Source organism: Monocercomonoides exilis, assembly GCF_001643675.1.
Source record: "Monocercomonoides exilis strain PA203 chromosome Unknown scaffold4-2303458, whole genome shotgun sequence".
NCBI lineage: Eukaryota > Preaxostyla > Oxymonadida > Polymastigidae > Monocercomonoides > Monocercomonoides exilis.
Window position 1 is genome coordinate 2,161,165 of NW_027150549.1, and position 23,415 is coordinate 2,184,579.

General features: G+C 41.4%; 1 protein-coding gene across 1 annotated transcript; it reads right to left on the reverse strand.

Annotated features, from left to right (window-relative positions):
- Positions 1-63: 63 nt before the first annotated feature.
- MONOS_5727 (putative ubiquitin domain-containing protein) lies at positions 64-20,817 on the reverse strand. The gene is made up of 4 exons (XM_067875901.1): positions 20,630-20,817; positions 20,410-20,554; positions 7,957-20,345; positions 64-7,893 (listed from the first exon to the last, which is right to left on the reverse strand). The coding sequence occupies exons 1-4, from the start codon at positions 20,784-20,786 to the stop codon at positions 434-436; spliced, it is 20,151 nt and encodes a 6,716-aa protein (XP_067734958.1). The 5' UTR covers positions 20,787-20,817; the 3' UTR covers positions 64-433.
- Positions 20,818-23,415: the final 2,598 nt, after the last annotated feature.

The window sequence follows — 23,415 nt, forward strand, 5'->3', positions numbered from 1 at the left end:
TGATCTCACCCTGTATTTATTAAATCGAAAATTCTTTCAGATTATTTTTTAAGTTTTATCACATTCATAATCAGCTTTCTTGTTTTCAAATAATTAAAATTCAAAAAAATAAAATAGATTGCGTAAGTTTTAAAAATAAATGAACGCAACAAACAATTATTTAGAGAGAAATTTGTTCAAAATAGAAAATCAATTTTGAATAACAATAAAAAAGTTCCGCAACATTTTAAAAAGCAAAAAAAAAAATTTGAAAAATACAGCAATAAAATAATTTTATTAAAAAAATTAAAAAAGCATAATTTTTAAGAAAAATAAGATAACAATAATTCGTTTTGGCAAAATCTCAAATGTTCTCAATGGAGATAAATTTGGAATCCAAAGCAAATTCCTTCCAAAAGCAAGAATTAACAGCATTCACAATTTTATCATTTTCCTACTTTGAGATATTCAAAGTCTCCAAAATTTCGAATTTTCTCTCGTAAGTCATCAAATCAAGAAGAAACATGGCGGTTGAGTCTGCAACGCTGCTTGCAAATGGAATAAGATGAGAAATTTCCGTTTGTGAAGCATTTTGTTCCTGTTTGTCTAGCAAACTCAGAAGCAGCTGAGAAGAAGCATACAAGCCATTCAAAACATATCGGCGCGATGACATCTTCTTTTGGGGCAGTCCAGTCCAAATGGCATTCTTTTCACTCTGTTCTTTCTTTATCTTCCTGTTTCTTTCTTTCTCTTCTTTCATCGACTGTTTGATTGCCATCTTGAGCTGATACTCCTCATCATCAAATCCTTTGGACGCATCCACACTTCCATCAAAGTATGTCTCTTCGCTTTCATCTGAGCCATTTTCTGAATCACTTTCTTTGCTGTTGCTTTGCTCGAATTCTTCTTTTGTAGCCAAATATTCAGATGAGTCTCTCAAAAATGCCTCTTTTATCTTCTGCTTCACTGCATCAGATGCAAATTGATACAAATGCACAAGCAGAAGCTCTCGTACTCCTATTCCTGCTGAAAGTGCAGCCTGTTCTTTTTCATCCAACACTTTGTACAGATGTTTTTCTTTGCTTGCTTTTCCTTCGCTAAGATTGTTTGTAGAACTTGCAGAATTTTCACCAGAAAGCATCTGCAAATCATCTTTTTGTTTTTCATCGACAGAAGACAGAAATTCTCTCACTCGCTCAGCTGTGTCCACTTCATTCCTCCACTTATCGAATGTCTTGTTCAACAAAACTGACGCATAAAAGCCGAATGCGGCAATTATTCTCAAATCAAATGACAGCTCCGTTGTGTTGACTGGTAAAGGAGAAGTGAACGGAACAAGCGAAGAAGGCGACTGCACAACAGCTGCATTTGTTGACTGTTTTCTCTCTGGGAAGTCTTCTCGCAGCAGAGGGAAGAACAAACGATTGGCGTAGGCAGAATGAGGGGACGTGGTGTGATGAACACATCTCTTTGTTTCAGAGCATGTGCAAACACTTCCCACACGCTGCACAAACTGCGGGGCTGAACAGATCGGAGTCTGAGGACTGATCAAAAAGCAGGTTGAAACCAACGGTGAACGGGAAGAACGATCCAAAGAGGGAAGCAATGAGGATGGGAGATATGAAGGCTTGCACAGAGATCGAATGGTGTTTAGATAATTGTTGTCAACACACAAAAGCGCATCCTTTGAATGAGCAGAATCCAATGAAGATGATTCTGATGATGCTGATGATGATGTGGGGAAAAGATTATTCTGTGCATTTTGAATAAGACGATCCAAATGATGAGTTGGAACCGAAATCGTTGTATGAATAAGATCAGGTGGTGTGGAAAGTTCCAACGAGAAGAATTTGACTCCAATCAACATCCTTGCAAATTGCTCTTCAGCAGACGATGAAGAAACAGCAGATGAAGAGCTCTTATTGTCTTTAACTTTGTTCTGTGGCTTCTGCTCTTTTGAAACTAGCTTCTCCGTCCCAACAACATCTGCCATTCCCATCTCATCCAAAAGCTGTTGCTTTTGCTCCATTCGCATTTCTGTGCTTCCAGATCTGTTTGCTCCTGTCTCGTTTTCTTGCACTTCTGCCAGGCTGCCAAAGCCACGTTCTGGATGATGAACTGAATCAGATGGTGAAGCATTTGCACTTTCAGTTTCGTTTTCACCATTTTTACTTCCAACTTCGATGTCAGTTGGTGGCTCAAAGAGTGAATCAGTAATCACAGGGCGAGCGCGGAAATCTGGTGGCTCTTTAAGTTCTTGTTCCTCTTCAGTACTGTTAATTCCTTTATTCGAATAAGATGAAGCCGAAGATGGAGATGATGATTGAGATTGTGTAGAATAATTTGAATAAGAAGAAGGTTCCGATGGAGGCGGTATTGGACGAGGTCTGTTTGCCTGGGGATTCATCATTGACTGCGCAAGCGATGACTGATATTCTTGATTCATTGAATTTCTTGTTGCACTTGCGACAATTGATGCTGCAACCATCGCTGCCTGCATTCTCAGGCCAGAAAGCTCATCATCTTCTTCCTTCAAATCTCCAGCAGCTTCTGTTCCTGCAGGTGGCTTGTATGTCTCAGAAGCACTCAAAGATGAGGAAGAGGTGCGAGAAGAGGATGGGCCTATGTGAGGGATTCCTTTTGCATTCGAACGTGAATTCGCAGTCTGGTTTGTCTTTCCATCAAACAATGGATTCTTTGTGAAGGCGCCACTGGAAGTGCTGCTGTGATCAACAGAGCTCGAAGAAGATGAGCTACAACTTGACTTATTTTTATTCTGTTCATATTCAGTACCTTCTTTTGAATGCTGAGTAATAAATCCATCCTTCGTGATGTCGACATTGTACTTCGCCATCAGGTATTGACCCAGTGCTTCAATGATGTCGCTTGCGAGTGGGTCGTGCTGATCAACAAGCAGCGACAGCACAGACAAGCAGCGGAGCCTCACCTGAAGCGGATAGATGCTGCTGAGCATTCGCAAGCACAGCGTTGAAATGAGCTGAAGTGTCTCATACTCCATCTTGTTGACTAATTCAATGCCTGTTGTCACATCTATTGAATTGATTACTGCATTGTTGCCTTCACTCACATTGAACAGCACAATGCTATCTGCACAGAGCGAAGGCACTTCCTCTTCCTCATCTTCTGGTGACTGAAGGTTCTTCTTCTTCCTTTCTTCTTCCGATTCAAATCTTTTTACCTCGTTCTTCATCATCACCCACTCCTTCACCACCAGCTCAATTATGTCCATTGCATAGACAGCGCTGTGAAGAACAGATGTTTCGTCCCACATCGCATAAGCGAGTGTGTACACGCTGCTCTCTCCAGTCAAATTCTTCAGCATATGCGCAAATCCGGAGTGGTTTTCAGTCAGAAGAACAAGAGCGACTTTTCTTCTCAGCGAAGGACTGTCAAACAACCGAGATGGACGAAGAATGCGATCAACAGCTGCGTTGCACGATATTGTTTCGTGAAGAAGCGAAGAATGATGAAACGGGAGAGAAGAAAATGAAGGAGAGAAAGAAGAAGAAAACGTTGGAGTAATTGAAAATGTTGGATTGATCTCAGAAGGAGGAATTTGAACGAATGAGTTGTGTGATGTAGCCATCAGGTGGAGAAGACGAGGTGTGTGTTGTGTCAGCATTGCCATCATGAAATATGCAGTGGAATATGAATGAGTGAAAGAACGAACAGAACGGAATTTGTGGAATAGCTTGACGATAAAGAATTCAAAGTATGTTGAGGCTTTTCCATAAAACTTCTGACGTTCATCAAGCTTAACAGATGAAGAAAATGAAGATGCCAAAGCAATCTCTTCTTTATTTTCTTCTTTGCTTTCATCAGAAGCAATTTCAGATGAGTTCTTAGTTGATGTTGACTGGCTGAGTTCCCTTTCAATCTCTTCTCGTTCAGCAGCACCGACATTCTCGTCAATGAGAAAATGAGCAAAAGCGTTGAAAATCGGAGCGGAGCGCGGGAAAGAGAAAGGATTCGCGTAGAACCTTCCAAAGCAGAATGTCGTGTAATTCTGAATAACTATTTTTTCAAATGCATTCATCTTATGACTGCCCTTATTATTTGTGCTTTGTGCAGATGCACTTGAAGTAGCTGAATCACTCGAAGCCTTTGAATGCTTCTGCTCTTCAGCAAGAAGCCTTTCCTTGTTGTGCACCCAGTACACACACAAATTACAGAAGAAGCTCATACACGTCTGGAACATCTCATCAGAATACAGCAAGAACTGGTTGACATCAGCTGCAAAGTATGGCAGGATAGGCAGATGCTCCAACATAAAGCGGCTAAATGGCAGCGGAGACGAGCGAAGGATCCATTCGCAGCATTTGCTTTCTCTTCCGATGACTGTGTCCATCAGTTGCATCACACCCAAAAAGTTCAGATTGCACAGCTTGTCTGTGTTGTACACTTTCCACAGCAGCTCCAAAAGAAGAGGCAGCCGTGTGGCAAGTGCTTGAAGTCCCATTCGCTTAGTTGTGCCGTGTGACGAAGGAGGAGATGACAGAACAAGAGACAAGTCATCCAGCTTCTGTGACGTTGGGAAGACTGCAACAAATCTTGAGGGCTGCGAGGAAGAAACAGAAGCATGCGAGGTGGAGGCTGAACTGTCAGCAGACTTTTCAGTCGTTTCTTGTCGAGGCTTTGCATCATTATTTGTGAATTCTGTCAGATAATCATTCCACATCTGCTCTTTCTTGAGTATCACATCTTCTGCTGGATCTTCTTCTGGAACATCGCGTGCAAACCACATAAGAAGTGCGAGGTATGATGTCATAATCCAGTGATGACGAATGACAGTCTCAACATTGTCAGAGTGGTACAAAAAGCGTGTTTCAAGCTTCGATTTATCATCTGCATTCAGAACATTTCGTGAGTCCAAATGTGAAAGCAGGCAAGAATACACATTCAGCGCCAAATGCTCAAAGATTGGATATTTCTCCAGGTCAGAATCAACATGAGGGTTCACATCAAGATGCAGTGGAAGCGGCTCTGTGACCTTTGTCGTCTCTAAAATTTCCATTTCATTCATCTCTCTCTTCAGCACATCAGCCTCACTCATCCCTTCCTTCGCCTCATTCTCCCAATGCTGCTGGCGCCAAAGTGTAGCCAGAGTCTTCTCAGCACCTGGATTCACATCAGGCGAGTTGTGGAGCAATGTTGAAAGAGGAGATGTGTATTGAGCAGTTGGCTGAAGATCCATTGGTGTTTGATAGAGAGAGAGAAGCACTCCCTTTTCAATGTCTTCCTTCAAATCGACTTCAGTTTGGAAGGTTGGAGAGAGACGCGCATATTCAGGCAATGCGTCTTTCTTCCACTCCACCTCTTTAAATTCGAGATGTGCAATGTCTGACGATGGCGGTGGAAGAGAACCACAAGTTGTGCTATCGTTGATGGGAACAAGAGAGAACGGCTCAAACGATTCTGTGCCGGACTTTGTGGCAGAATTGCCTTTTATTGAAGGCAAAACATAAGGCACCAACACAGATGGTCTTGACAGAATGCGAGGAAGAGTGAAGAAAGATGCATGGAATGAATTGGACAAATACTCAAAGCCTTCAACACGGCACAAATGTGACGGAGCGAATGACCAAGAAGAAGATGAGATAGAGGAATCGAACGATGAAACGGGGATTGCAATGCCTGAGGAAGAGAGCAAGGAATCTGTGAAGGTAGATGGTGCTGTTGTAGTGTTCAGCATGCTATTTGATGCTGTTATTGGAGCATTTGGATCATCGAGCATTGAATAAGGCAGACACGAAGTCGATGATGAAGACGCCTCGATTGGCAACTTCATTTTGGCTGAGGCTGCTTTGTCTCCTTCTTCTGTACTGTCGTCAATCAGATAAGGTGCAAATGAGAAAGGAGTTGTGTGCAAAAATGATTTTTTCATTGGGAACGGAAGCTTCGAAGACCAGTTCTTCAGCAATTCTGAGACCGTTGGCAACACTTCGGTTGTCCTCACTCCGTATTTGCCTTTCAAATCTTTTGGCAATGAAGAAACAGAACTCAAGTGCTCTTGCATTGCTGCTCCCTTCTCTTTTCTCATTCTTCTGTGTTTCTCTTTCACTTCCTTCTTCTTCTTGTTCACAAAGAACATAACATCATCTTCTCTCTCTGCGCCATTATCTTCCAGCATAGCCACACGAAGTGCTCTCGAAATGGCTTCCCTAAGTGGATAAGTCATTTTGCTGTATGTGCCTTTCACAAGTTCTGATAGAATATTCATTCCCAATGAAACAGTTTGTGAATCATTTGAATTCTTGCCAACTTTTGTGCTTTGCTCCTCTTTAGCTTTTGTCTCTGCATTTTCCTCAGTTTTCGATTCATTCGCTTTTTCTGTTTCTTCTTTTGTTTTGTCTCCTTCTATTTGCATGACAGTATGTTCTGCTTGCTGTTCATTGTTGTCTGATTGCTTGATTCTGTTGCATCCTCCTGCGATGAAATGTGCAAATGTGCTGTTTTGTCTGCACAAAGCGGCAAATGCAAATAGTGGATGAGTCTTGAGTCCATTCCAGACATCTTTCATTATAACCGTCAAGAACGCGTCGAGGACAAATAGAATTGGATAGAAGTGCGCCACACGTGTCTGCAGAGAAATCAGGCGCCTTGTGAAGAGAGACGAAAGAGAAGCAGCTGGTTCTTCGGGCAAGTCGATTGAAGGGTCAATGTCTTCGTCTTTCTTGCTCATTGCGATGCCGATCGTAGATGCAATTGAGGAAGAAGACGCTGAAGATTCTGAAGCTGATGATGAAGAATTAAGCGTTTCTGTGATTGATTCGAGACGCAACAAAAGCAATTTTTGCTCAATTGAATCATCGTCTTCTTCAACAGCCGCTGTGCTTTTAATCTCTCCTTCTTTATTGATGCTGCATTCACTCAGATTATCCACTTCAAGCTGCTTCATCAGTTTGCTCAGTTTATGCTCACTGGAAGATTCAGAATCATCTTCACCAATTTTTCCATAGCTTTTCCACCATTTCCACAATTTCTCTTCGAATACTCCGGCTGGATATATATCTTCCTCTTCTTTTTGGCTTATCTCAACTCCTTCTTTTTCTCTGTCCCATTCTTCCTCTTCTCTCTCAAACTCATTATCATTCGCATAATAAGGCCGTGTGCAAGGCGTCATCAGCAGGTCGAAGAACACAGCCACAAACAATTTTGGCTTTTCAGCTTTGTTCATCAGATAGACAAAGAAATTGCCCCAGTTGAACATCTCGTTCGGATAGCGTCTGCAGGAGCATGCAATAGCAGAAGACAGCAGACGAGCAGGAGAAGCAACATCCAGAATGATTGCAGGCAGCTTATCCAATGCGAATAGCGAATACGGGTGCAGAAGCGGAAGGCGAGGCAGTTTTGGATCTTCCTTAGGCATGTTTGTTGGGGAGTACAATCTTTCGAAAGAAGGAGGAGGCAGCTGATACGGCTGGTTGATTGTGGGAATGCCCAGAGCACCTGCGTGATGCTCAGCCAGCGACACCAGCCGCGTCTGCCAGTATTCAGGCATCCCAACAGAGGCAGAGCAGCAGACAGCAGCAATCGCCTCCATTACCACAAACATCACGTGCGATAGAGTTGTCTCTGAGAATGAAAGAGAGAACTTTGAGAAGGAAGAAGAAGAGGACGAAGATGCAGCAGAAGAAAGCTTAGATTCCAGTTTGTGTTTGTTCCATGGATAAAACGATTCTGTGCCTAACACAAAGTCAGACATCCGCTGAGAGAAGTGGTGGGACACGAGAATGCCTGCTGCATACGGCGAGATCAGCGCAAAGTCCTTGAAAAGAAGGAAGAGAGGAACAAACTTGTCGGCGCTGCCCTGTTGGCGCGGCAGGAAATCGAGAAGAATGAGAATAAAGTGGGAGATAAATGAAAGAGTGCTTGGAGTGCTTGGAGAAGGAACTGAAAGGAAAGAGTGGGACTTGTTGAACTTATCGAATATGACACTAGTTGAAGGAGATATACCCTCATCAAATGAAATAGAATGAAAGCTTTTTTCCTTCTTTGCAACATAAACTGTTGGAACGGATTCATATTCTTCGTCAAACTTTCGATCTTCAATTTCTTTAGCTTTCGCTTTTGCATTCACAAAATATTCCTTCAGCTGAGTGAGAGAGATGCCCATTTCTTTGCACAGTGCCTCTCTCTTGCTTGCTTCGGTGTATGGATAAGGGGAATTCGGATTCTCTTGTGCGAATTCGAGATCCTCTGGTTTCAGCTGGAAGTGAATATGGAGCCTTGCCTCAACACATCTTTGCTCTTTCTCTTCCTCTGTCATTGATTCAGCAAGTGACTGCAATTCTTTCTTCTTCTCTGCCTTTTTCAATGCATCGTTGTATTCTGCAATGCGCCGTTTGGCTTCTTCCTCCTTCACAGCCTTCGGGAAGATTGTAGAAAGAGCACAAAGAAGAAGACGACAGAAACTTGTCCGCATTGCGAGATCGCTGCACTCAAAGAAGAACTGAGTCAGCAGCGATGGCGGATCCTCTTCAGACGCTGGCATCAAAATGGCAGCAGCAGACGACGAAGCTGAAGCTCCGCAGAGCTTCTTCTTCTCTTCCTCTTTCAGCTCAGCATTTGCTGTTTTCCTCCTCTTCTCTTCGCTCAGCTCATCAACAAGCACTTTGAGGAAGCTATTTGCGACTGACGGGTGGCGCGTAAGGACGCCTTCGATCTCTTTCATCCACTCCACAAAACGCGGCTTGGCCTTTGCGTGCGAATGGACACGCAGCAAAAACAGAAGCCATGTGACAAAGAAGTCATCTGAACACAAGGAATCTTTAGAAGATGAAAGTTTTGAGTCAACTGTCTCTTCACTTACCTTTTGAGTGCTTTGAGTTTGACTCTCAGATGATGAAGCGGTTGAGGAGTCTGCAGAAGTTGAAAGAGCAGGAAGTTTGCTCAAGTTAAATTCTGCCCAATTCAACGAACTCCACTTCTTCTCCAATTGGCTTTCTTCCTTTGAAAGTTCCTCTTCGATGCGTTTCAATTCTTCCTCTTCCTTTGCTATCAATTCTTTTCGAACGGCATTAAGTTGTTTCTTTTCATTGCTTTCTTTGCTGAGCTTTGTTGCATTTCCCTCATTTCCTTCTCCTTTTCCTTCTCCTCCTTTCTCCTCCATCTGCCCCATCTCAACCAGCTCATTCAGCTGGCTCTGCATGCGCAGATTTTCCCACTCGCTTTTTCTCCTTCGCCAGTCTTCTCTTCGCCTCAGCAGTTCGCTGCAGACCTTCACATCTTCGCTGTTCATCGCCACAAATGCGTCGTGGAAGGCGTTTGCATACGAAAGCGAAAGGAAGTGAGCCTCGCGGAAAAGATTGTTGTTGTCAGTCTCAATGGACTGCAGAATGTGTGCTGGAATCAATCGCCGTGCCTCAGCTGTAGAAAGCGAAGGATGAGTCAAAGAAAAGTAAGGGAGATATTCCATAAGCTTCTTTGAATATTCGCTTTCTTTTTTCTCTTCTTTGTCTTCTTTCTCCTTCTCCTTCTCTTTCTCCTTTTCAGCTTCATTCTTCTCTTGATCCTCTTCCGTAATCGGATCTTCCGAGTCTTCCGTCAGTTCTGATTCCGGAATCTCCTCCAGCGGCTCTTCTTCTTCATCATCCTCGCTTTCCTCCTTTGCATCTGCTTCTTCGCTTGTTGCTGTTCCTGAAGAATATTCGTTTGCCTGCTGATCTTGCATACTCAGCCGAAGCGCCATCAACAGCTCAGGATCCATGTCTCCATCGTCACCAAAGCCAGCCATTTCGTCTATCCAGCTGAAGTCGTTATCAGAGCTTGTGCTTCCACCAATGCCATATGCATCGCCAGTGAAGTTTTCTGATGCTCCGCTGCCTGCTCCACTCTCTTCTTTAGCAGCATCTGATGATTGGCCAGAAGAAGAGGAATAAGCATCCAAAGATAAGTTCAATGGAGTTGGTCGCTTTGGCGTTTCAAGCAATGACTTTGAAGGTTCAGAATGTTCTGCATCTGCAGCGCCTTCATTCGATGAATCTTTTTTGCTGGAATCTGACAAATCAACAGGAGGAGCAATGGTAATTGGAGGCTTGGCAGGTCCAAAAGGCACAGAAGATATTGGTGTTGAATCAAGATGAGTATCAACCGAATCAGTGACGCTTTCTTCGGTTTGCTTTTGGATGTTCTTTGCTTGTTCTTTTGCTTCTATGACCTCTGCAGTTCTCTGCAGAACTCTTTCTTTCTCTTCCATTTCTCGCTTTCTCTCCATCTCTCTTTCTCTCTCAGCTGAGTCATTTGCATCTGTTTCTTCTTTCTCCTTCGCCTCTTCTTCCTCGCTGCTGGCTGGTGACTGCTTCTTCCATTCGTCAAGTGGATTCACTCTCTCATAGACAAGAAGATAAGCCGAGGCATCCTTCTCAAACGTGCTTCCATAATGCCAAAAGCTCATTCCACCTGAAAACAGCTCCTCTCCACCAAAGCAGTTATCTGCAATGTCTGCTGGGTCAAATGGCCCAACATGCGAATCGTTGAAGCACAACCACTTGAATGGAGATTGCCTCTCCTGAATGAATGAATAGTAATGGCCTGCCTCTGCTGTGCCACGATGCACAACTACACCAGCCAGATTGTATGTATAATATGATGAGTCCCGTGAAGAAGAAGAAGAAGATGATGATGATGTCATTGTAGAAGGTGAAGGAGAAGGGGAAGGTTGCAACTGCTTGGCATCTTGATCCTGAGGATCTCTTTCTTTCTCTTTCTCCTCTCCTCCTTCTGCACTTCCCTCTCCGTCTTTTTCTTGATCTGCCAATTTCTGTTGCACAAAAGCAAATAGCTTGTCCTTCTGAATTGCTGATTCTCGTTTTGAGAATGTCTCCTTTGAGTAAGGCGCCATGTTCAGATCTTTCAACGGGAAAGCGAACTTGTCGTTTATCTTCACTCTTATCATCTCCTGGTAGTTGAAGTCCAGACGCTTCAAGTGCACAAACAGCGTGTTTGGCAGTGATGAGATGACCATTCTCTTCACAGCCTTGACAGCCTCTCCGCATTGCTCGCATTTGTACTTGTTGTCTCCGTCGAGTGTTTCTCCTTCGACAAGAAGGCGAAGCGACTCTTCCAGCGACTTCTTCTGCTTCACATCGCAGCTCAGAACAAAGAACGGCTCTTCTCTTTCGCTCACGTGGCCTCTCTCGCAGATGAACTGGTGGGTGAATTGCCCTCCGAAGAACACTTGCACTACGTTTGGCAGCTGCTGCACAGACAAATACGACTCCAGCTTGTCGAAGAACTGGCCCAGAAACTCTTCCACATCCATCTGCTCGCACACATTCACCACTTCCATCCCGCCTCTCTGTTTGTAATGCAGCAGGAAATCTCGCGTGTCCACAGACGGACGAGCCGTCTCCTGCATCTTCGCAAACAGATCGCGCAGATATTCCCATGTCGCTGCATCTGACTGCTCCCGAATTCGCTTGCGCCTCCTTTGCTCGCGCTGCTTGGCTCTTGCTTCTCTTTCGGGATCGCTTTTAACAATAAGCACACTCGTTGAGGAGGAGGAAGAAGAAGATGATGATGTTGATGATGTTTGTCCCATTGCAGCTTTTGCTTCCCTTCGTTTTGCTCTCTTTTCTGCTTTATCCTTCCTTTCTTTTTCCTTCTTCCTTCTTTCCTGCTTGGCTGCTTCTCTTCTTTTCTCTCTCTCCACTTTCATTGCAAACTTCTGCTCTCTCAAAGTCAGAAAGTCTTGTGCCTCTTCAAATGACAGCCCTTTCTTTGCAATCAGCATATCAGTCTGTGTTGGATAAGCAAGAACGGTGTATCTGAATGGAAGGTGCATATACAACTGCTGTAGGAAGGAAAGCATATAGCACACATTTCGTGGATTGACTAGTCCTGCATAGCCAGTTGCAACACGTGATTCTGTGAAAAGAGAAGGAGCATAATTGAATGTGTGGATGAATGAAGGAGAGCGTAAGAGCTGGCTGAGATACAAATGATGGCTATGAAGATTGACAGATGGAGTAACCTTGAGCAAATCTGCAGGTTTCTGTGAAGGCAAATGCTTTGCTAAAAAGTGCTCGTCATACAGCTCCATCAATCTCCGACGGTTAGCTGCAGAATATCTGCACAACACAGAAAGAAGAATGAATGCTTCTTTTCGGGTGTTGCGATGTTTGCAGAGCGGGCATTTAGCTGAGACAACATTTGGAGGTTTCTTCATTGTTGTCTGAGATGTGCTAGATTCTGATGAGTTGTTAGAGCTGTTCTTATTTTCGGCATCATCTGCATGTGGGTGGAAATCCGTCAAATCTTGTATCACTTTCATTTCATCTTCCATATCATTTGTGAACTTCATTTCGTTTTCTCTCTTCTTCAGTTTTGCCTCTTCTTCTCTTAATTTCAGGAGCCTCAATACATCATCTCTTGACAAGTGTAATGCGGGTGACAGCCAGGAATTATCAATCACATCTGTTTCTGTGATGTCCATCAGCATCGAATGGAACACAAAAGGAAGAATCTCAAACGGTTCTTCAATTCCCAATTTGGTGATGATAAAGTTGTGCGGCAATGGATGAGGAAGTTTGCCGGAAACGGTATCTTCATCGGAAAAGTTTAGACTCTGTTCAATCATTTTGCACACAGCAGAAATAATCTCCTCTCTGTGTGGAGCAGACAGCACCTGCAGCTCTTTCTCATCGTCTGGATCAGTCAGCGAAGCAACAACAACATTTTCATTGAGATTGTGCCCAACAGAAAGTGATTCATCTCCTAAAATTCTCTTCTTCAGTTCTTTTATCTTCTCCTCCTTCATCTGCTGCCCAGCCAGCAGTTCGGCTTTCAGCAGTCTCAGCTTATTGAGCAGATGGAAGTAGTATTGGATCTCTCCTATCTGCACAACGATTGTGCTGAGAAAGCTGACAAGCCCAGAATAATACGTGTCTTCTTCGATAGCTGTCTTCCCGAATGCCTCGCTGCAGTCGTGTGACTGGATCAGCCGAGTAACAACAAGCGATAGACGAGTCAATGTGAACAGAGGAGATTTGCTGAATGGAAGAAGAGGAGAGAATGAAGAATGCGACGATTCTGATAAACAGTCATCGCAGCATTTCTTCGATTCTTCGTCTTCTTTTGTGTTGTGTGTGTTGTGTATTCCGATGATAGACTCGATTGCATTCCGATGGAAGTGCATCTCTTCTCTTTGCGTAGCTGTCTCAAACATCGAAGACAGAATGTGAAAGTAAAATCGAGCTTTTTCCCCAAAGAATTCTGAATATGGCAGAAAAGAGAGTAAAGATAGACGCAGATGCTGATGCGATCGAAGTGGTGCTTCGAGCATTGAAAGCGATGGGTTAAGATGAGCATTGTCTTCTTCCATGTTATTTTTAGACAAAACATTGCAAGTGTTGATCTGTGATGATGCAGAGAGAGAAGATGAGGAGGATGAGGCTGATGATGAATCTGACTCGGCTGATTGCAATGCAGAAGCAACATTCTCCTCAGAAAATGGAAGAAGTTCAGCAATTCCTTTAATAAACTCAGCTACGTGGGGATTGGCGTCTGATGTTGGGGTGCAGAAGATCATTGCAAAGAGGAATGGATGGAACGACGGAGAGCACAAAAGAGGCTGAATGAGAGAAGAAAAAGTAGAGGCGATGGAAAGAAGAAGACGAAAGAGCAAATGTAACGACTGTGAAGACGATGAGGATGAAGCAGATGCATTTGAACGATCTCTTTTCTGATCCAACGCAATCACATCATCAATTGTTATGGCACGTGTGTGACCTTCACATTTGTTATTGGTTTCATCTACTTCGCAATTATCTTGTTTCTCCAATAAATCTTTATTCAGCTGTTGCATTTGCTTTCTAATGTAGTCTTTTTCTGTTACAGTTTTTTGGAATTCTTCTTCTGGCAGGCAAAGAAGATTATACAGAAAAGATGATGTTCTTGTTCCATTTGGTTCAACACACAATAATATTTCTGTCGAAGTGCTACTTTCAGTCTCTTTGTTATGATGTGTCTGCGATGCCAAAGAGAAAGGCTGGTCATTTTCATTGCTTTCATGTGATGAATGACCATCAGACAAAGCAGAAGACTTCTTTTGCACAGAAAATGGAAGTGGAAGAAGCAGATCTGTGCAAGTGTAGATAGCCAGCTGCAGCAGAGTCAAGAAGAAGTAAAGTATTCTTGACGATGTTTGGTCTAATTTGAACTGCCCTTCGTTTTGAGGAACAATGCTTGAGTCGTTGTGAGAACCAAATGCAGAATAAGGAAGAGAGCAAAAAGAAACAGAAACATCAATTGATGACAGCGCAAACTGAAACACGTTCGCCCAAAGAGATGGAGTTGGAGAGGCAGACAGCTGGAAAGAAGAATCTGCAAGTGCTAATTTAGCTTTGTCTTTGTTGGCATCATTTTCTTCTCCCTGAGAAAAGAATGAAGAAAGAACAGAAATCACAGGGAAGAATGAAGATGAAGAGAAAGAATTGGACGAAGCTGCTTCTGATGAATCAGATGGATTCATTGCAGTCATCACAAAGAGATTGACTAAAGTGTTCAACCCGCCAGACACAATGAAGCGATATCTCCAATCCTTCAGATTCACTCTTTCTGTAGTTCGAACTTCATTCTTTTGTTCTGATTCATTCTCAGAACTCTTTCCAACTTTTGTTGGCTGCATGAAGTCTTCCCATAGGTCATCTTCCTCTTTGCTGGTTGATGAAGATGAAGAAGCGCTTGCCATTTGAACGTCAACAGAACTGTCAACTCCAACATCCTCACAACCATCCATTTTATTTGCACTTTCCTCCATCAATGCAACTTGAGATGCATTTATCTTCCCATCTTTCTTCATTGCTTCCATCAGCTCTTTCATTTTTTGTTCTGTTTCACTCACACACTGTTGAGTCTTTTGAGCTAAGCCTTCAACAAGCCTCATCGCATATATCATTTTGAAGCGATCTCCCACTCCAAACACCTCCTTCCACTCGATTTTGGAGTCGCAACATGCAATCTCCTTCTTCAAAGTGAATGAAGAAGGCAGAAGCTGCAAAAGACGACTGCAGTTGTCCTTCAATGAAAGGATTTCATTTGAGGATGAAGCAGAAGATGGTGAAGATGACTGAGAAGAAGATAGGCTCATCGCCTTGAAGAACAAGTCGTGCATGCCAGATGCACTCAAAATGGCAGCTGGATGTGCAGAAAGAGGAAGATTCATCGCAGAAAATGAATCAGATGGAGAACACATTGGATCAGTGCATGTGCCTCTATCAGAAGTGGTATTGATAACTTCAACAAGAGGTTTCTTTTCCTCAACTTTTCCTTCTGCATTCGCTGCTGATGTTTCTTTACTGCTGTTTTTGTTTTTCTCATCCTTTCCGGTTTCTTTGCCATTTTTGCTGCTCCACACTTCAGCTTTAAATGGAATCTGCCTTCTTGCTGCAATCTTTGTCCCATCTCTGATGTCTAACTTTGCCAAGAACTCGATTCTGTCTGTGATTGGCTTGTCATTCACAGACAGTCTGACGTGCGTGGCGTCTGGCAGATTCAGTGCAGCAGCCACAGCAGCACGCACAGCCTGTGGACAGTCACGCTCAGTGAAGACAAGAGATGGAGTGATGTTTCCTAATGACGGGACAGCGATGACTGGAGTGACAGTACGCAACGGCCCATGGCAGCTGGCTGAGCGAACTGAGCGTAAGGAAGGAGGAAGAGAGAGATCGTAGTCGTCGATGAAGGAGAGGAGCATCTTCACAGCATTTTCTGCTCGGCACAAAAGGAAGGAAAGAGGAAATCCAAATGATGCAGGAATTGATGATGATGAATGCAAATGCTCACCTGATTCAGATGAAGATGTGCATTCACAGATTGCATTTGATTCTCCTTCCTTTCTCATTCCTCTCTTCTCTTCTCTTTCTCTCTTTTTCATCTCCTTCCTTTTTTTGGCCTCTTCCGCAGCAGTCACATACTCTTGCACAATGCTTGTGAGTCTATTGATTGACAAACGCCTCCAAAATGAGTCATCGCAACCAACAGCAGAAGTTGGGTGGAAGAGAGAAACGATCAGCTCTCGTGCTTTCTTCCCAACAGACTCAGATGTGTTCCAGTCAGACTCCAGTTGAGAAGAGAGTGAGAAGAAGGACGAATAGAAAGGCGAGCGATATGTCGAAGTAGATGCCTGCTGAGATGAAAAGGGAGAAGTTGAATGGCGAGAAGCAGATGGAGAAGACTGCAAAGAGCCTACTGAGGCAGATGTGTTTGGTGTTGCTGCCTTTGGAGGAGGAGAAGTTGAGTGATGAACAAACGATGAATAAGGCTGAGATTGCTCTTCATATGAAACATCACTAATGTAATGATTCAAGAACTGTTCTACCCATCTTTGTTGCTCGGGTGACAGTTCATCATCTTTGTCGTCTTCATCCTCTTCATCCTCTTCTTCTTCAAATGCTGCTTCATCTCCCATTGCACAATTCTTCAATTCTTCTTTTTCTCTCTTTCTCCTTTCTCTTTCTCTCTCCTTCTCCTTCTTTCTGCACAATCTTTCCCATTCAACTTTTCTCCAGTCTGCCATTCCGCCATTGTTTATTGCAATGTCCCACAAACTCAGTGAGGCATACAACTTTCTTGTTCTGACCTCAAAGTGAGAACTACGTGTGTTTGCAACGATATTTCCTTCGCTTTTGTTCAGTGCGATGAATCCGTCGTGGAACAGCTGGAACTCCAAAGGCGTCATAAACAAGGAAGATAGTGGAACATCTGGCACTTCCCCGCTTCCTTCAACAAACACAGCATTCTGCTCTTTCTCTGTCTTCTTCACAAGTGTCAGCACTTTGCTTTCCAACTCAGCGATCTCTCTTTGAATCTCACTCGATTTTATTTCGTCTTCCTCTGCAGCCATTCTCTTCTTCTTCTCCTCAATCAGCGCTCCCATCCGCTCGTTCCACGCATTCCTCAGAGCAGCTCGCTCTTCCACGTCTCTTCGCGGCATCACACACCTTACCAAAAACTTCCTCCGCCAGAGCTTCCAGTAGCAGTCTTTGATCTCATCAGAAATTCCGTTGCCGTCTTTCGCAATCTGCCGGAAGAGGTTGGCTCCTTTTTCGAGCTCAGCCCGCGTCACAGCCCCTGCCACAACTGTGTCCCACAGCAGAAAGAGGTCCTTAAGCGACAGCAGAGCAGCCTTCGATGACATCAGCTTCAGAATGAAGTCGATGCTTGTTGTGACAAAGCGCAGATGGGGCATTGAAGAGAAGCGGTAGTTGTCGATGAAGGAAGAGCTGGGCGGTGGAAGAACTGTCGCCGGAGTGAAAATATCATCCTCAGAAACAAGTGGTGCAGGAGTAGATGAAACTGAAGACTCAGAAGAAGCCGATAAAGCAACTTCAATTGGCGAATCAGCAGGCAAGCCAAGCTCAATGCTGAGTGTGTTCTCTATCTCCTTCATTTTGGCTTTGTCTTCTTCGAACAACTTTCTGCTTTGCTCGATGTTGCTCGCTTCCTTCGAAGGAATAGGTGTAATCAACTGCCTCTCAAACACTCCCCAAAATGGTGACGTTGAACTTGAGTCGTTTTCATTGTTTTTTTCATTTCTATTTGCAGCTTTGCATTCACATTGTGTTTTTGTCTTTTCTTTCTCCTTTCCAAGTTCTCCTTCTCTCCATCTCTTAATCCTCTCATCCCTCGCAATGCTCTCTGCAATAGTCCTCTTCATCTCTCTCTTGTACTCCACAAGTCCTTCAATCACCCACTTCCCTGCCATCCCCGACTGGCTCATCGCCATCAGAAACTCTGCCCCTGTTGTGGCAGTTTCTGTCTTTGTCTTCTTCTCCTTCCAAATCTTTTCTGTCCGGATTGTGTTGTATGTCATGTACGAGTGCTCAATCTTTGTCAGTAGGAGCGATGCCAATCCGACAGAATTGTGTGCCTCGAGGTGTTTGCACAGGAACACGCCGTAGTCTTCGGCTGTGCTCTCATTCAGAATCTGCTGGCAGAAGCTGCACAGCCGATTGAGCACAAAGTCGTATAATTCCTGTGAAATGCGCTGCTGAGGGGCAGATGTGATGTATTTGTTGGAAGAAGAAGATGATGATGAAGACGAAGAGGACGGACGAACTGTGTCTGATGATGAAATGTCAGACGATGAATCAGTTGATTCTGAAGTTGAAGGGGATGAAGATGAAGTTGATGAAGTTGATGAAGTTGATGAAGTTGACTCCTTTTCGCTTTCTGACAATGATTTGTTCGTTCTGCTGAGCTCAATGCGCTGATCTTTGTCGATCAGAAGTGAAAGAACAAAGAGGAAGAGTGTGTCTGCTACATCTCGGTTGTTCTCGCGTTCTGCTCTTGACAGAATGGTCAGAATGATCGAGAGAATGTGCTCATTCAATGGAACAGCCACGTGTGGAACGAGAGGGCTCGGTAGAATGAAGTCATTTGGAAGAGAGTAAGGCTGAAGAGAGGTTGATGTGGTGTCTTGTAAAGAAGATGAAGAAAAAGCAGATGTCTCTACATCATCAGCAAAGGATTGTGGAAATGGCTTTGATTCTGATGAAGACGGCTCATCTGCAGAAGACGATGGCTGTTCTTGAAGATCTGAAACTGGTGAAAAAGGTAGAGGACTGGAAATGCGCTTGAAGTCTTTAAGGCTATAGGTGCGTTGCTTCCTTTGAGATGAGTTGATAGATGTTGATGACGATGAAGATGACGAAGATGACGATGAAGCAGAAGTCACAGCTGATGCTTCACTTGAAGAAGATGATGAGGATGACAACACATCTTCAGAAGAAGGAGAAGTTTCATTGCTTGACACTTCCATTGCATTATGCCTTATTTCATCATTTTCATCACTAGAATCGCATTCCTCCTCTTTCTTCGAAGCCATTTCACCTCCTCTTCTTCTCGTGAGGACGATCCATGAAAGAACATGCAGCCCTCTCTTCCCAACAGCTGCTGCGATGTCCACCATCATGCTGTTCATCAGCGTCTCTGCTCTTCCCTGGTGCAGCCCGCTGATCCGCCACAGCCACTCCATCTGCCCGTCGCTCAGCGCATGGCACTTCATCAGATATGTCACAATGTGCTGCCCTTGGCTCATCACCTCCAAATGGGCGCCAACGCCCAGCAGCGTCTCAAACAGATGCTCTGACTCCATCAGCTTTGACAGCAGCGCTGGAGTTGTTGCAGTCGTCGAGTACTTTACAGAACTGCCAGGCATTTCATTCCGAGTTTCCCAGGACGCTTCTTCATTGGACGCCATGTAGAAGTTGCCTTTGTTGCGCGCTACGAATGCAGAAGCAGACTCCAACTTCTCATTCAGCTTTTTTTCTTTCTCAGTCATCTCCTTTTTTGGAGCATCAGACGAATCAGCTGCTGAAGACGGAGTTGAAGAAGACTTGTCTGGTTCGCTGGCATCAGGTAACATGCTCACTTCTTTTGCAGTTTTGCTTTCTGGAGCTTGAACTGTTGATTCCTCATTTTTGGAGCTTTTACTGTCTTTCTCTTCCTTTTTTCCTTTTCCTGTTTCACATATATTCATTGCATCTCCTTTAATCAGCTTTGAATATCTATCAAAGAATGCGGAGTTGGACCTTCTGCACAGTGAAAGAGTTTCGAGTGCGGAATAAGATGTGCTTGACCCAAATAGACGTAGAATTCGAATGCCTTCCAGACGCTTTTCAAGAGATGTGCATCTGATAAGACGAACAGCCACTCCAAAAGTAACCATCTCGATACGTGCATATGTCTCGCTGTTGCTCCACCATGCGCTTTTGTGCGAAATAATCTCCATTCGTGATATGCATCGCATGACCTGCTTCTTCTCTCCGCCTTTGTGCTCGCTTGATTGGAAATTGTAGCCTCTCCTCCAACTACTTGTTGCGCTTCCAGACAGCTTGCTGTGCGCATCAAAGTCGAAGCTGAGAAGAAACTCGCTCGCTCCGTCCAGATCATCCATTCGTATATTCGTATTGTAACATTCTTTATTTAAAAGATAACACATTCTTGCTGGAATTTTTAAAAAGCAATGAAAATCATGTATCATAGACTCTCCAGGAGCCAATTTTTCTGGGTGAAAATAGTTCTTTGCATTCTTTAATATTCTGCAACATAACGATAAAACCCCTTTTTCAAAAAAATATGCAAGAGCATCCATTTGATGTTGACCTGCGCAAATGGTTTTTTTATTGTGTAAAACAGCGTCCATCATTGATGGAGAGAGATATGGAGTTGAGCCACTTTCGCAGTCTTGTGTATAAGGTCTGGCTTTTATTGAAATTGATGCAGCGAGAGCTCGAGCGCAATGAGGGATAAACGGATCGATAAGAAATACATCCGCAACGAATGTGACGAAAACATGAAGCATTGGTTGAATTTTATTCCAATTACTTTTCGAAAAAGTGCTTTAAATTGAAAAATAAGTTTATTTAGTCCGATTTCAAAATCCAAAGAAAAAAAATAGCAAACTGAATCCTTTTAAAATAAGAAAAAATCTTGTGAAGAAATAACATTAAAACGTGCCAAGATCGAAGAGGAATTTGAGGGAGTGTGTCATTCACATTAAACAGTGCAACATTTATAACGTTTTCAAGTTGTTCAGCAACAGTAATTTCTTAATTAATATTATTGTTCGAATACAATTTGATTGTTACTTTTTAAAAAAAAAGTCAAATTTTTATAAAAAAACCTGAGCATCGTTTTGTTTTTACCAATTCCTGCTCCAATCTCTTTTCGAGTGCTTCTGGATCTAATAGAATTGTTGGTATGTTCTTTGGAAGCAACTGCTTTGAAGAACTTTCCGTTTCTCCTTTGTCTTTGTTTTGTTCTTCGGGCAAATTTGTCATTGCTTGAAAAAGCAATTTCTTTTTGATATATATACCATAATTATTTCCTTTGGATTGCCTTTGATCATGGTTTTGTTTTGTATCGTGTTTGAAATAATACGACTTTTTTGTTGCATTTTGTATTATCAAAGACTTTGAAGTATATTTTTTGGAATAAAAAGTTTTGTTGCTGAGTATTTGTGTCTTTCTGAGTTCCATTTCATTATTTAATTCTATTTAAATATTATTTTTGTTTTGTTTTGTTTTGTTTTGTTTTGTTTTGTTTTGTTTTGTTTTGTTTTGTTTTGTTTTGTTTTGTTTTGTTTTGTTTTGTTTTGTTTTGTTTTGTTTTGTTTTGTTTTGTTTTGTTTTGTTTTGTTTTGTTTTTGTTATTGTTTTTGTTTTTGTTTTTGTTTATTTATTTATTTTTTTTTTTTGATTTTAAAAAAATTCGTATCAATTCAAAATAAAATGTTTGCATTGTTTGGAATTGTTTAGTATTTGAAATTGCACAATAAACGAATGAAAATCAAAATTTATTTGGATGATTATCACATTGTTGATTGCAGTTTCAGAAAGTTTTTCTGTCTATCTTTTGAACTGAAACATATATTTATGAATGAATCAAATAATAATTACCCTTGAAATATGGCAATGAACAAAATTTTGACATCAACAATATTTCACAAAAATCTCAATAAACAGATGGGTAATTCTTATTAAAAAGTCGCAAATGAATAATTTTCAAAGAAATCATAAATTTCATTTTTGGCTCAAGTTTTCGTTGGCATACACCAAACTTCACTAATATGGAATCTATTTAAGCATAATGCTATTTCACTCGTTCTAAAGAAGATTCGTAAGTAGAAACGAAATTTTGAACAAAATATGAAAATTTTGATTTATTTGAAAATTTTGCATTTGTGACTTTTCAAAAAGAATTACCAAGATGTCTGAATTTTTTTGAAAAGTTCCTTTTGTTTTATTATCACGTGTGGAAAAATATTTAACTTCAGGCATTTTTATTGAAAAATTGTGCATTTTCGATTAACTTTTTTGCATCAAAATGCACAATAAAAATGGGTCATTTTTTTGATATTTGTGAAATGTTGGAAAACTTTATGTTTTGATTTCAACGATGTCTGTATACAAATATGAAAATCAAATTTATTTTAAAATCTGAGAAAGCGAAACAAAATTGTAAGTGAAGCAATTTTTTCATACCTTGTGCAAAAAAAAAACTTGAAACTCGTTATTTTCCACCATGCGTAAATGATAATCGATAATTTTCATCAAATTTTCATTCCAACTCACAAATAATCACTAGCATGGAAACAAAAGCTTGGCAATGCTTTTATTTCCTTTCTGTCAAATATCGGTGAATTAAAAAGTATTTTGAATGAATAGTTTCGATTTTAATTTTCACATGATAACAAAACAAAATGAACTTTACAATAAATTTGAAAGATTGATTATTGAATTTCAATACGAATGCATCTTATCATGTTTAGAATTAATTCACTTTAACTTTCCCAATTCGAATAGAGCTTTTTTGATCAGTGATTATTTATTCTGTAATGTCGAATATAAAGCAATATTTGAAAAATAATTCGACCCCAACCAGTTGATCGGATTAAACCTATAATTAAAAACTGTGATAAAAAAATCGAACAAATAAAAACCATAAAAAAATCCAATGGTTTCAATCAACATTCAACAGGATATTTGAATTTTTCGAAAAACAAAAACAGTTTCTTTCACAGTTTCTGAAAACAGTTGGCAGAAAAAAATATATATGTACACCATGTTATCATCATAACTGCAACATATAACTATTTTGAAACTTCAATCTTGTGCAATAACCTTTTATTTTCCATTAATATGTGCTTTCATTTTGAAAAGTCGCAAATGTTTATTCAAAAAATCAAATTCTGTCTAAAAAGGATATAATCACATTGAATACAATCACATTTGTTTATGAGTCACATTTTTGTGTTCAAGAACATTTTTTTGCAAATTTTTCATTCATTTCCCATCGCATATAATCACAGGGCTGAATATGTGCGATGGGAAATGAATGAAAAATTAGCAAAAAAATGTTCTTGAACACAAAAATGTGACTCCTACACAAATGTGATTGTATTCGATGTAAATTGATCAATTTTAGCTGTTTCTTCTTTGGAGCATGTTCAAAATGTGATAATGCAGAAAAAGAAACAGAAAACTTCTATGAATTTTTGCATTTTATTCAAAGAAGAATAGAGTTTTCCGAAGAATATTGAATGATGATGAAGAAAATTTTCATGAAGATAAATTTAACAGATCAAAGCATAGAAACAAGTTATTAAAGAAAACAATGTTATCATTGTTTTGTTCATTTTTTCAATAAGTACTTTCATTTTAAACATTTTTTACAAAAAAAAATGTTCCAATAAAAAAAAACGTGCAATCAATCCTTATAAAAATCACACTTTCGTTTATGTTTTGATAAAATATTCTTTCTTTAGTGGAAGTCAAAAGCCTTTTATCTTTTTATTAGTGATTTTTTTGAATGTCAAAAATTACATTTTCTTATGAACTTATTCCTATCGAAAAACAAAAATCTATCGAAACTTTCACGAAAGAATTAGAACGAAAAGGAACAATCATT

Excerpts from the sequence above, each read along its gene's own strand:
- MONOS_5727 (XM_067875901.1), bottom strand. The coding sequence starts at position 20,786 with ATGACAAATTTGCCCGAAGAACAAAACAAAGACAAAGGAGAAACGGAA. Across the intron at positions 20,346-20,409 it reads TCTTATTTTAAAAGGATTCA|CACTTTTTCGAAAAGTAATT; the intron begins GTTTGCTATTTT and ends TTCAATTTAAAG. Across the intron at positions 7,894-7,956 it reads TTCTATTTCATTTGATGAGG|TTCCTTCTCCAAGCACTCCA; the intron begins GTATATCTCCTT and ends CTTTCCTTTCAG.